Source organism: Heloderma suspectum, chromosome 16 (genome assembly GCF_057233095.1).
Source record: "Heloderma suspectum isolate Gila_16-S chromosome 16, 16-S_ref, whole genome shotgun sequence".
In the NCBI taxonomy this organism is placed as follows: Eukaryota; Metazoa; Chordata; class Lepidosauria; order Squamata; family Helodermatidae; genus Heloderma; species Heloderma suspectum.
The window spans coordinates 4,039,305-4,051,950 of NC_139473.1; the positions used below are offsets into that span (position 1 = coordinate 4,039,305).

The 12,646-nt window shown below is 48.2% G+C and overlaps 1 protein-coding gene across 1 annotated transcript in view; it reads right to left on the reverse strand.

Annotated features, from left to right (window-relative positions):
* The window catches only part of LHFPL7 (LHFPL tetraspan subfamily member 7), an 84,879-nt gene extending 76,444 nt beyond the window's left edge, over positions 1-8,435 (reverse strand). The window contains exon 1 of the mRNA XM_084823106.1: positions 6,676-8,435. Within this exon, the coding sequence (XP_084679232.1) occupies positions 6,676-7,098 (423 nt within the window). The 5' untranslated portion in view covers positions 7,099-8,435. The remainder of the gene's footprint in view (positions 1-6,675) is intronic.
* Between the last annotated feature and the right edge of the window lie 4,211 nt (positions 8,436-12,646).

Here is a 12,646-nt window from a genome sequence, read left to right on the forward strand (position 1 = left end):
TAGTGGGGAGGATGGGAGTTGAAGTCCAATACATCTCAACAGCACCAGGTTGTGGGAAGGGTAACTCTAAGGCAGCATTCCCCAACCTGGAGCCCTCCAACTGTGTCGGACTTCAACTCCTATCAGCCCCAGGTGGCACAGCCAACAGTCAGGAATCTCGGGGGCTGTCACCCAAGACAACTGGAAGGCCCCAGGTTGGGGAAGACTGGGCTACCAAACACGACCACACTGCAGCACTCTCAAAGCCAAATCCTAAAGTCAAATCGAATTCATTTTAAAGCGAGACAAGGAAATCAGATGCAAGACAAAGAGAGCAGCTGCATTCCGAGCAGAAGGTCCCAGGTTTGATCCCCAAATCTCCAGTTTCTAAAAAAAGGTTCAGTAAGCAGATCATGGGAAAGGGCCTTGGAAACCCCGGAGAGTGGCCCCCAGTCAGAGAAGGTAAGCCGGGGCAACATGGACCTGGTTTGCACGTAATGGCAATCCAGAGTACAGGTTAAGTATAGGTTGTCATTGAATTATGGGCTGTTGTTATGTGCGAACCCTGCACTATGGTTTAATGATGGGTTGTTAACCATGAACAATCCAACATCCAACCATGGGTTCCCTTCCTGAGTTGTTTGTACTTCCCAACCCAACATCAAACTACGGGTTCCCTTCCTGGGTTGTTCGTAGTTCACAACCCAACAATGAACCACGGGTTCCCTTCCTGGGTTGTTTGTGGTTAACAACACACAGTTAAACCATACTCCAGGGTTTGCATGTAATGACAACCCAGGATTCAACGACAACCCATGATTCAACCCATACCCTGGGGCCACAGTCTGACCCAGAGCAAAGCAGCTTCCTAGAATATATCCAATCCATTACTGATGCTGTGGGGGAAAGACAGGGTAGGAAGAGAAGAGGGGACGGATGCTGGGTGCAGCCCATCACAGCGCCGTTTCAATCTACAGGGGGTAGGGGCGGGCAGAATGATGGATGGCTGAGGATAAGAGGAAACGGAGGGGAGGGGAGGGAAGAAACCAATGGAGACATTAGCACATCAATGGCGTCTCCAGCGACCTCCACCATGGCAGGCAAAGAGGCTTTCGTGAAATTTTAATTAGACAGCACCTCGGGTGCTGTCAACAGTCACCTGACAGATCAGACCCCTCCCCTCTTTGTCCCAGGAGGCCTTCAATTATTGTTCTAGAGAGGAGAGGATCCATCTCAAGAATCATCGCCAACCCTGCGGTCATCATTAGGGGCACACCAGGCCCCCCTCCCCATGCCCAAATCACTCCCGCCCGATTGGCGCCTTAGCAGCTGCCAAAAAATGAAAAGACATGTGGGTTTGATCCAGCCAGTGGATGTCCAAGACGCACAGAGACATGAACGCCCGGAGCTCGCTGCCTCCCAAGATGACTTATTTATTTTAGCATTTTTTATCCCGCCCTTGAGCCAAAAAGGCTCCCAAGGCAGCTAACAGAAATAAGATGGACCTTGACCACAGGCTTATGATCTAAAGGGCATGACACAAAAGGAAAGGGGATTGTGAGGGAGGAGGAAAAAAAGCCAATTCAGGCGCTAGATTCTTAGGTGCAAAGTTCAGCACAGTGGGCACAGTGGAAGAACTGCTGCTTCCTCACCTGATGGCATCAGCAGCAACTTGGAGGAGGAGGGAGTGGAATGCTTATCAAAATTGCAGACACAAAATTGGGTAGGATAGGAAATACCTTAGAACACGGGTGGGCAGAAAGTAGTTCTCCAGATGTTTTGGATTCATCTCCCAGCATTTCTGACCATGCTGGCAGGGGTTTCTGGGAGGTGAAACCCAAAACATCTGGAAATCTACTTTCCACCCACCCTGGCTTAGAAGACAGAAACAGCATTTCAAAATGGTCTTGATTGGTTAGAAGACTGGGCAGAAAACAATAGAATGGCTTTCAACAGAGATCAGTGCAAAGTTCTTTATATAGGAAAAAAAGAAATCAAATGCACAGGTATAGGATGGAGGATACTTCACTTAGCCATAGTACATGCAAAAAGGATCTGGGAGTTGTAGTCAATCACAAGCTGAATATGAGCCTGCAGTGTGATGTGGCTGCAAAAAGGGCAAATGCCATTTGAGGGTGCATGAACAGAAGTAAAATTTCAAAGTCATGGGAAGTGATACTTCCACTCTGGTCAAACCTCACCTCAAATAATGTGTCCAGTTCCGGACACCACACTTTAAAGAAGGATTCAGATAAATTGGAACGAGTTCAGGGAAGGGCAGCAAAGATGATCAGGGAATGAGAAGCTAAGCCCTCCGAGGAAAGATGGAAGGAACTGGGTATGTTTGTTTAGCCTTGAGAAAAGAAGACTGAGGGGGGAGACACGATAGCCCTTTTCAAGTCCCTGAAGGGTTGTCACGCAGAAGAGGGATACAACCTGTTCTCCATCATCCAAGATTGTCAAAGACGAAATAACGGGCTTAAGTTAGGGGAAGGCCGATTCTGGATGGGCATCAGGAAAAGCTTCCTCACAGTCAGAGCACTCTGACAGTGGAATCAACTGCCAGGGAGGTGGAGGGCTCTCTATTACTGGAGGTATCCAAGCGGAGACTGGATGGCCATCCATGGGGGATGCTTGAAACTGGATTCCTGCACTGAGCAGGGGCTTGGACTCGAGGGCCTCAATGGGTCCTTCCAGCTCTACAAATCTATGTGCAGAGGGAGAGAGGGCAAACTAGTTGACCCCGACCTATCTCTGGTCTCCCTGCCACCGATTATTGGGGCTCTGAGGGGGGGGCTGATCTCTGATCTCAGAGGGGCCCCCAAGATCGAGGTCAAAGTTCAGGCAAGATGGAGATGCTCTTTTCCCTGGTGGAACAGACACCAGATAAGGACTTCCCTATGCTGATCTAGAGCAACTGAAAGGGGATCAACAATTTTTAAGACCATTATATATCCAGTCCTTGGTGGATCAACAATCAAAAGTTGCAGCGTGGAGTGCTCCTTGTCACTGTTTTAGTCATCCGGCCATGCCCCATCCTTTGGTACTCTATTCCATCTCAGCTCCCGGTTTTCTATTCCCACCCCCAAGTGTCAGTCAGCATTTCCATAAGCACTGAGTACACTTTGGGGGGTTTCCCTCTTAGGCTCCCTAAGTGTTTTTGCACTTCTGCACACTGCAGAGTTCCTCCAAGTCTGCCAATACCTTCCTCTTGTGAATTGGTGGTGTCGCCTTAAACACTGGCACTCATCCCCTGAACACTGCAAATAGAAGGACTGGTGATCGCTTTTCTTGGCCCCATTGTGACAACTGAGCCATGGGCTAGGGTCACTTATGGGTGCCCAGGCTGGGGAATGAAACCCATACTCCTCAGCTTAGAGGCAAAACACACCCATCAATGACAATATCATGAAGCTGCAAAAGAAGACATTATGGAGATGATTTTTCTCCCCCTCCAATCCAAAACACTGTTTGCATTTTTAAACAGACAAGGCCTCCCCCTTTAGAGGAGAAAGGCCCGTTAATTAACCTCTAAGCACGTTCAAAGCCTCATTTGTAGAGCGATTAACATAATTCCCCCTAGTACAAACACACAGCATGCATTAATGATCATTTGCAGAAAAAAACCACTCAAACAAAAGGCAAGCAGGGCGGGTGGGGGCCTCCATTTCTTTCTCCCATGATCAGCACGGTTTGGGGAGAGAGGAGGTTTGGGGAGAGAGGCGTTTGGGGGTGTTATTCCAGCAGGCGGGAGAGCACCAAGCCATTTCAGAAGGCCGAGGGGCCAAGGCATCTCCCCAATGCTTGAAGACCAGCCTTGGATACACTCAAGATTAACAAGGCAAATTATCCTGGAGCTACGCTGGTTGGGGAGCTTTATTTATTTATAGCATTTTACCCTCTTCCTCAGCAAAAAGTAAAAATAAAAGAGGTTTCCAGAGCAGCTTCCAGACCAATTTGAAAACAAAACAAAAAACAAGACAGTCTCTGTCCCTCAGGTTTACAATCTAAAAGACACCACACGAAAGGAAACAGGGAGCAGGCAGGAGGAGGGAAAAAAACACAAACTTGGGTGCCAGTTCTTAAAGTTATAGAGTTCTTATAATGATCGGCTGACTGGAAATAATGAATAGTGGCTTTAGGATCTGATGGAAGCCCCACCACACAGGCAGAATGACAAATAGATGGCCATGATGAAAGCGTCAGCTACTGGGTAGTACAGAAATGTAATTTAATTAATTAATTAATTAATTAATTGTGACTAACCCAATGGCAGAATGGCCAAAACAGGCTTGCCCAATTCCAAAACACAATATGGGTCTCCTCAGAAACAATCCACACCCCCCCCCGATATACACACAAAATACATTTTATTTTCCCACTAAATAGAAACATATGTCAATACAAAAATGAATACACAACAGATGCTCAAGTCTCAGACTCCAGTAACTACTGAGTAATGGTAAAATTCCTTTTCAGCTATGCTGATTCTTTATGAAGTCAGTGTATGAAGAAGTTCAAAATGGGGCAGGGGGAGACCTTTTCTTGTTTGGCTTTGGCTGAGGTTGCCAAGTTGAAATTCTCCTGCTCCTTCGGTGGCAACCAAAAATTCCTCCCTGTCGTCCACACCCTTCTAAAAAAAGGTACGCCCATTCGGCTACTATGTTTTCTCCTTAATTACAAACATCACTATATACAGCGGTGTTTGTAATTAAGGAGAGTACATAGCAACAAGCCAAGCATGTTTTTTTAGAAGGGCGCAGAGCACGCTTACGCCATATCCTATACCCCGTCAGTCTACCACCATGTCCCAATCCACTGTGCCACTTTACGCCTGCTCTGAACCTGAAGAGGGAAATTCCCCTCCCGGTTACTTCACTGGAGGGTCCCCCACACCCACCCCCCAAAATAGCTCCCATTTCAACGACCAACCGCCCATGTCTTCATAACAGAGTATAGGATACGGTACAGGATTGGATACAACTTAGCACCCAACTGTAGTACAACAAAAACACCAGTATACTACACACACACACACACACACACACACACCATAAGATGACAGGGCACATGGCACGGGCAAACTCACTCTCTCTCTCTCTCTCTCTCTCTCTCTCTAGCCTCAGACCACACACACTTTAGAGCTCACAAGAGGGGAAAACTCTCCGCTTAGAACAGGGGTGTAGAATCCCTGCGGGGGTTCCCACATGGCTCCGCCCCTTCCCCCACCCAGTTTTTGCATGTCTCCCCCCCCCCCGCTTCTAAAAGGTTGAAATGCCTCTCCTAAGGCTGAGATACTGGCAAGAGCTTCAAGCTACAATAGGCTGGTATTTTTGGTCTTTCGGGACTTGCCGCCTTTTGCCCCGCTAAAGGATAAAATTGAGACAAGGAGGACCTTGTGAGCCACCTCGGGTTCCTTGCAAGAGGGAAAAGGCGGGATAGAAATGTAACAATAAAAACGAATTAATTAAAAAACTGAAATCCTGATGGGGCAGCCTAAGCCAACCCCTCCAGATGTCTTGGACTACACTGCCCAGAATCCTGGCTGGGGAAAGCTGGTCTGGAGATTGGGGGAAGGAAGTCATACCATACAGTTCAGTGGCTGAGCCCTTGCTTTGCACACAGACGGCCCCAGGTTCAGTCCCCGCCATCTCCCCTTCAAAGGATCTGGTAGCAGGGAACGGGCGTTCTCCCTGCCTGGGATCTTGGACAGCTGCTGCAAGGTGGAACAGACCATTCTAGGCTAGGTGGGCTGATGGTCTGGCTCAATATAAGGCAGCTTCCTATGCTTCTATTTAAACCAGCCCTCTCCTCGGAACCATGAGGTCTGGAATCTTATTTTATTTTTAAAAAGAAGAGCCACGGCTCAGTGGCAAAGCCAATGCCTTGCAGGCAAAAGGTCCCAGATTCAATCCCTCTAGCATCCCCAGTTTAAAAGAAGGGTGGGATAGAAGGTGATGGGGAGACACCCCTTCTCTGCTGGTGACTTTGGAGTGATGCTGAGGATGCTGAGCAGAGAGAGATGCATCTGGCTCAGCACAAGGCAAATTCTGCCAGGTTCCTACAGACACAGGATCGGGCCGACGGCAGCCTTACAGAAACTTGAGAAGAAATCTGAGCAAATTCAGTGGAAGGGGAATTCATCTCCGTCTTCAGATATGCTGGTGTGGTGTAGAGGTTAGAGTGTTGGGCTGAGGAGAGCTGGGTTCTAGTCCCCACGAGGCCATGAAGCTCACTGTGGGTGACTTTCAGCCAGTCCCCAAGTCTCAGCCTCACCTACCTCACAGGGTTGTTGTGAGGACCATGTAAGCTGCCTTGGGCTCCTTGGAGGAAAGGCAGGATCAAAATGTAACAGATTAAGGGTGCAAATCTATGCATGTTTAGACAGAAAAAAGTCCTACTACTCCCAGCATTCCCCAGCCAGCATTTTTCTGTCTAAACACGCATGAGTTTGTAAGACTTTTTCAGTCTAAACATGCATAGGATTGTAGGACTTTTTCTGTCTAAACATGGACAGGATTCAAGACTTTTTCTGTCTGAACATGCATGGGATTGTAGGACCTTTTTCTGTCTAAACATGCATAGGATTGTAGGGCTTTTTCTGTCTAAACAAGGGCAGGATTACACCCTAAACCAATTATACATTCCCGAGGTAACTACACCGCTGTCTTGAGGGGCTGCCAGGCGCGCTCTCACCTGCCAGGAGCCGGAGGGGATCTCGCTGAAGCGCCCCAGGCCGCCGAAGGTGTAGCAGTCGTACAGGTGGCGCACGGTTTCCGAGCAGTGCCAGAGCAAGCCGAAGCTCACCTCGCCGCCGCTCTCGCCGCCTTCGAGGGCGGCGGCCGCGGCTGCCACCACCAAGCGCCGGGCGCCGCCGCCGCGCTCTCGGACGATCCAAGCGGGCGAGAGGAAGCTGAAGCTGCAGACGGCCACCAGGCAGGAGGACAAGAGGACCCAGAAGCAGCCCACGCAGCTGAACATCCTCGGGAGAGCGGCGGAGGCGGGCGGCTGGCGGTGGCCGAGGGAGCCCGCTGCTGCCGCCGCCGCCGCGCGCTCCGAGAGCGCCGCATCCGCGCGGCCGCCGCCGGCTTTCTTCGCCCTCTTCTGGCGCGCCGGCATGGAAAAGCTCCCCTCCGCCCCTGCTGGCTCACCTCCGCCTCGGCCGGGGGAGAGCGACGAGCCGGCAGCCTCGGGGGGCCATGAGCCGCGGCGAGCCGGCCGCACGCGTGGCGAGCAGCCCTGCGGGGTCTTTTCCCCCTCCCCGGGCGCGCTTTGGAGAGGCCGGGCGCGCCCTTGGAGAGCTTCGGAGAGCTTTTGCTCGCCGGCAGGTGCGCGCCGCCCGCTCCTCCGGCTGCCGCTGCCGCTGCGTGGGTTCTTCTTCTTCCCCCGGTAGGCGTCTCCCTGGATCCAGCCGCCCCATCACGTGCAGCGAGCCCGGGGGGGCGGCGAGGGGGGGCGTCGCGGCCAGCCAGCCAGCCTCACCCGGCGCGTCCCTGCCGGCTCTGCGCAATGACTTTGACCAGCACCTGAACTCGGAACAGCGGGTGGCACGTCTTTGTTTCTTGTTTCTTTTAACCCCCTTCTGGATTACGCACCAAAAAAGCTGACTTTGAAGAAGTGTCAGTAGGTGCCCTGGATATTTTTATTTGAAGGGTGGGATATGTAGATGTCCCCTTCATGGATCACTGCCTTGTTGTGGTGAAGGGGCTTGCATAACTCAGTGAAGCCATAAGCTATGCCGTGCAGGGCCACCCAAGACGGACAGGTCATGGCGGAGAGTTCTGACAAAATGTGGTCCACTGGAGAAGGAAATGGCAACCCACTCCAGCATTCTTGCCAAGAAAACCCCATGGAATGTATCACGAGGCTAAAAGAGATGATGCCGGAAGATGAGCCCCTCAGGTCGGAAGGTGCCCAATATACTACTGGGGAAGAGCAGAGGGAATTTCCAAGTCACGCCAGAAAGAGTGAAGCGGCTGGGCCAAAGCCAAAAGGACACTCAGCTGTGGATGTGTCTGGTGGTGAAAAGAAAGTCCGATGCTGTAAAGAACAATATTGTTGAGGAACCTAGAATGTCAGATCAATGAATCAAGGTAAGCTGGAGGTGGTCAGACATGAGATGGCAAGACTGAACATTGACTTCTTGGGAATCAGCGAACTAAAATGGACAAGCATGGGCAAATTTAATTCAGGTGACCATCAGATCTACTACTGTGGGCAAGAATCCCTTAGAAGAAATGGAGTAGCACTCATAGTCAACAAAAGGGTGGGAAAAGCAGTACTGGGGTACAGTCTCAAAAACGACAGAATGATCTCAGTATGAATCCAAGGCAAACCATTCAACATCACAGTAATTCAAGTCTACGCCCCAACCACTGAGGCTGAAGAAGCTGAGGTTGATCGGTTCTATGAAGACCTACAACACCTTCTAGAACTAACACCAAAAAAAGATGTCCTTTTCATCATAGGGGATTGGAATGCTAAAACAGGAAGTCAAGAAAACACCGGGATAACAGGCAATCATGGCCTTGGAGTACAAAATGAAGCAGGACAAAGGCTAATAGAGTTTTGCCAAGAGAACACGCTGATCATAGCAAACATGCTTTTCCAACAGCACAAGAGGCTTCGCTACACATGGACATCACCAGATGGTCAATATCGAAATCAGATTGATTATGTCCTTTGCAGCCAAAGATGGAGAAGCTCTATACAGTCAGTAAAAACAAGACCTGGAGCTGACTGTGGCTCAGATCATGAGCTGCTTCTTGCAAAATTTCGGCTAAAATTGAAGAACATAGGGAAAGCCACTAAACCATTCAGGTATGACCTAAATCATATCCCTTATGAATATACAGTGGAGGTGAGGAATAGATTTAAGGGATTAGACCTGATAGACAGAGTGCCTGAGGAACTATGGACGGAGGTCCGTAACATTGTTCAGGAGGCAGCAACTCAATCCATCCCAAAGAAAAAGAAAAGCAAGAAAGCAAAGTGGCTGTCTGATGAGGCTTTACAAGTAGCTGAGGAAAGAAGGGAAGCGAAAAGCAAGGGAGAAAGGGGAAGATATACCCAACTGAATGCAGAGTTCCAGAGAATAGCAAGGAAAGACAACAAGGCCTTCTTAAATGAACAATGCAAAGAAATCAAGGAAAACAATAGAATGGGAAAGACTAGAGATCTCTTCAAGAAAATCGGAGATCTCAAGGGAATGTTTTGTGCAAAGACGGGCATGGTAAAGGACAAAGTAGGCAGGGACCTAAAAGAAGCAGATGAGATTAAGAAGAGATGGAAAGAATACACAGAAGAACTATACAGGAAAGATCTGAATGTCCCTGATAGCCATGATAGTGTGGTCACTGAACTTGAGCCGGACATCCTAGAGAGTGAAGTCAAGTGGGCCTTAGGAAGCATTACTAACAAAGCTAGCAGAGAGGACAGTATTCTAACTGAGCTATTTAAAATCCTAAAAGATGATGGTGTTAAAGTGCTGCACTCAATATGCAAACAAATTTGGAACACTCAACAGTGGCCACAAGACTGGAAAAGGTCAGTTTACATTCCAATTCCAAAGAACGGCAACGCCAAAGAGTGTTCAAACTACTGTACAATTGCGCTCATTTCACATGCCAGCAAGGTGATGCTCAAAATCCTACAAGCTAGGCTTCAGCAGTATGTGAACTGAGAACTACCGGAAGTGCAAGCTGGTTTCGAAGAGGCAGAGGAACTACAGATCAAATCGCCAACATTCGCTACATCATGGAGAAAGCAAGAGAATTCCAGAAAAGTGTCTATTTCTGCTTCATTGACTACGCTAAAGCCTTTGATTGTGTGGATCACAACAAACTCTGGCAAATTCTTAAAGAGATGGGAGTACCAGACCACCTTACCTGTCTCCTGAGAAACCTGAATGAGGGCCAAGAAGCAACAGTAAGAACCAGACATGGAACCACCGATTGGTTCAAAATTGGGAAAGGAGTACGACAAGGCTGCATACTGTCGCCCTGCTTATTTAATTTATATGCAGAATACATCATGAGAAACTCCAGGTTGGATGAATCACAGGTCGGAATTAAGATTGCTGGGAGAATTATCAACAACCTCAGATACGCAGACGATACCACCCTAATGGCAGAAAGCGAAGAGGATCTCAAGAGCCTCTTGTTGAGGGTGAAAGTGGAGGGTGCAAAAGCTGGTTTGAAACTCAACATTAAGAAAACGAAGATCATGGCATCTGGCCCCATCACTTCCTGGCATATAGAAAGGGAAGAAATGGAAGCAGTGACAGATTTTACTTTCTTGGGCTCCAAGATCACTGCAGATGGTGACTGTAGCCATGAAATTAAAAGACGCTTGCTCCTTGGGAGGAAAGCTATGGCAAACCTAGACAACATAGTAAGAAGCAGAGACATCAACTTGCCGACAAAGGTCCATATAATCAAAGCTATGGTTTTCCCAGTAGTAATGTATGGCTGTGAGAGCTGGACTATAAGGAAGGCTGAGCGCCGAAGAATTGATGCTTTCGAACTGTGGTGCTGTCGAAGACTCTTACGAGTCCCCTGGACTGCAAGGAGGTCAAATCAGTCAGTCCTAAAGGAAATCAACCCTGACTGCTCATTGGAAGGACAGATACTGAAGCTGAAGCTCAAGTATTTTGGCCACCTAATGCGAAGAGAAAACTCACTGGAAAAGACCCTGATGCTGGGAAAGATTTGAAGGCAAAAGGAGAAGGGGATGGCAGAGGTTGAGATGGCTAGATAGCATCACCGATGCAATGAATATGAACTTGAGCACACTCTGGGAGAGAGCGGAGGACAGGAAGGCCTGGCGTGCTATGGTCCATGGGTTCACGAAGAGTCAGACACGACTGAACGACTGAAAAACAACAAATATATAGATGTATTAATTCATGAAACAATAACATGAAATGGGACAACTATGGATTATTTTCCAATAAAACACTGGTGATGATGATGCCATTTATATTCTGTCTTTTTTCCTCTTCTAAGAAAGCACAAGGCAGCTTACATGGTTCCCCTCCTCTCCATTTTATCCTCACAACAACCCTGTGAGGTAGGATAGGCTGAGAGTCAGCGACTGGCCCAAAGTCACCCAGTGAGCTTCCTGGTCGAGCGGGGACTACAGCCTGGATCTTCTGAGTCCCAGTTCTTGGACTCTGATTTTCATCAGCCCCCAGCCAGCAAGGCCCAATGGTCAGGGATAATGGGAGTTGGATTCCAGCACTGCTGAAAGATGACTTCATTTTTCCCTCTTCCCTCTCCATCTCTTTTCCCTTGTGTGTTGTGCCTTTTTAGATTGTAAGCCAGTGGGGCAGGGGACTGTCTTGTTTTATTGATTGCAGATAAGCTACTTCAGGGGCAGTATAAAAATACTTTAAGAGTGCAATCCTATGCATGTTTAGACAGAAAAAAAGTCTTATTCCCCAGGCTGGCTGGGTAATGCTGGGAGTTGTAGGATGTTTTTCTGTCTAAACATGCATAGAACTGTGCCCTAAATAAATAAACAGATTACCAACTGTGCACCAGTCTGCTCTTAAGAATACCAGGAGCAGAACAAGAAAAGAAATGGAGAGAGAGAAAGAGATGTTAGGCATCTTAACCTTATTGAACTCAGTAGGGGTTACAGATGAGCAAAAAGTCATCGAATTGTTAGGGTGTCTGTAAGTTATAACTGGGCAGTAGAAACCTCATTTTGCTTGCAAAAAGGGAAATTTGAAGGCAATTAGGGTGGACGAATGACGGCAACTCGCAAAGTTGGTGGCCTAGCGCCCCCTTGTAGTTTTCAGGAGAACCATTGTGGATGCTGAAAAAAGGTCCCGCCAATAACAAGGTGAATAGTCCAGTCGGTTGATGGTGTTTTGAAGGTGACAGTATCTATATGAAGATAATAATAATAATAATAATAATAATAATAATAATAATATATTATTATTATTATTATTATTATTATTATTATTATATATTTGGCTCCTTGGAGCCCAGGGCGGTTTGCTCCCTTGCAACAACCCTGCGAAGTAGGCTGAGAGAGAGAAATCGGCCTATGATTACCTAGGGAGCTTTATGTCTTGTTTGGGGATTTGAACTCAAGTTTGAACCCTTCTCCAACACTAGTATAACCCAGCCTTTCCCAACCTGGTTTTGGATTACAACTCCCAGCATTCCTGACCATTGGTTGTGCTGGCTGGGGCTGATAGGAGTTGAAGTCCAAAACATCTAGAGGGCAGCAGATTGGGGAAGCCTTCATCTACTAGTTGATATAGGCAAGTGGGACCCTTCAACAAAATGTTGCAGCATCACGTGCTTCTGCTCAGGGTTCCAGCCTCTCCATTCCACTCCATTCATATCCTGCCCATCCGCCAAGGTGTTCACTCCAGGTGGCAGACAAGGCCTTTCTCTCCCCATCCGTTTTATCCTCAAAACAGCAACCCTGTGAGGTAGGCCAGGCTGGCTGAGTGTTATGTATTGTACAACATATATTACATCGCTGGTCAGGCAGGGATGACTCCGCAAAAAATCTAGCTTCAGGAAGCAAATGAACCTTGTACCATGATTAGGAGGACGAGGATGGAATCCGTACTGTTTCGGAGGACCTTAATATACTGCGACTGAAAGCTGGGGCGAGCAGGACATTTGAGGTGGGAGTATTCGCT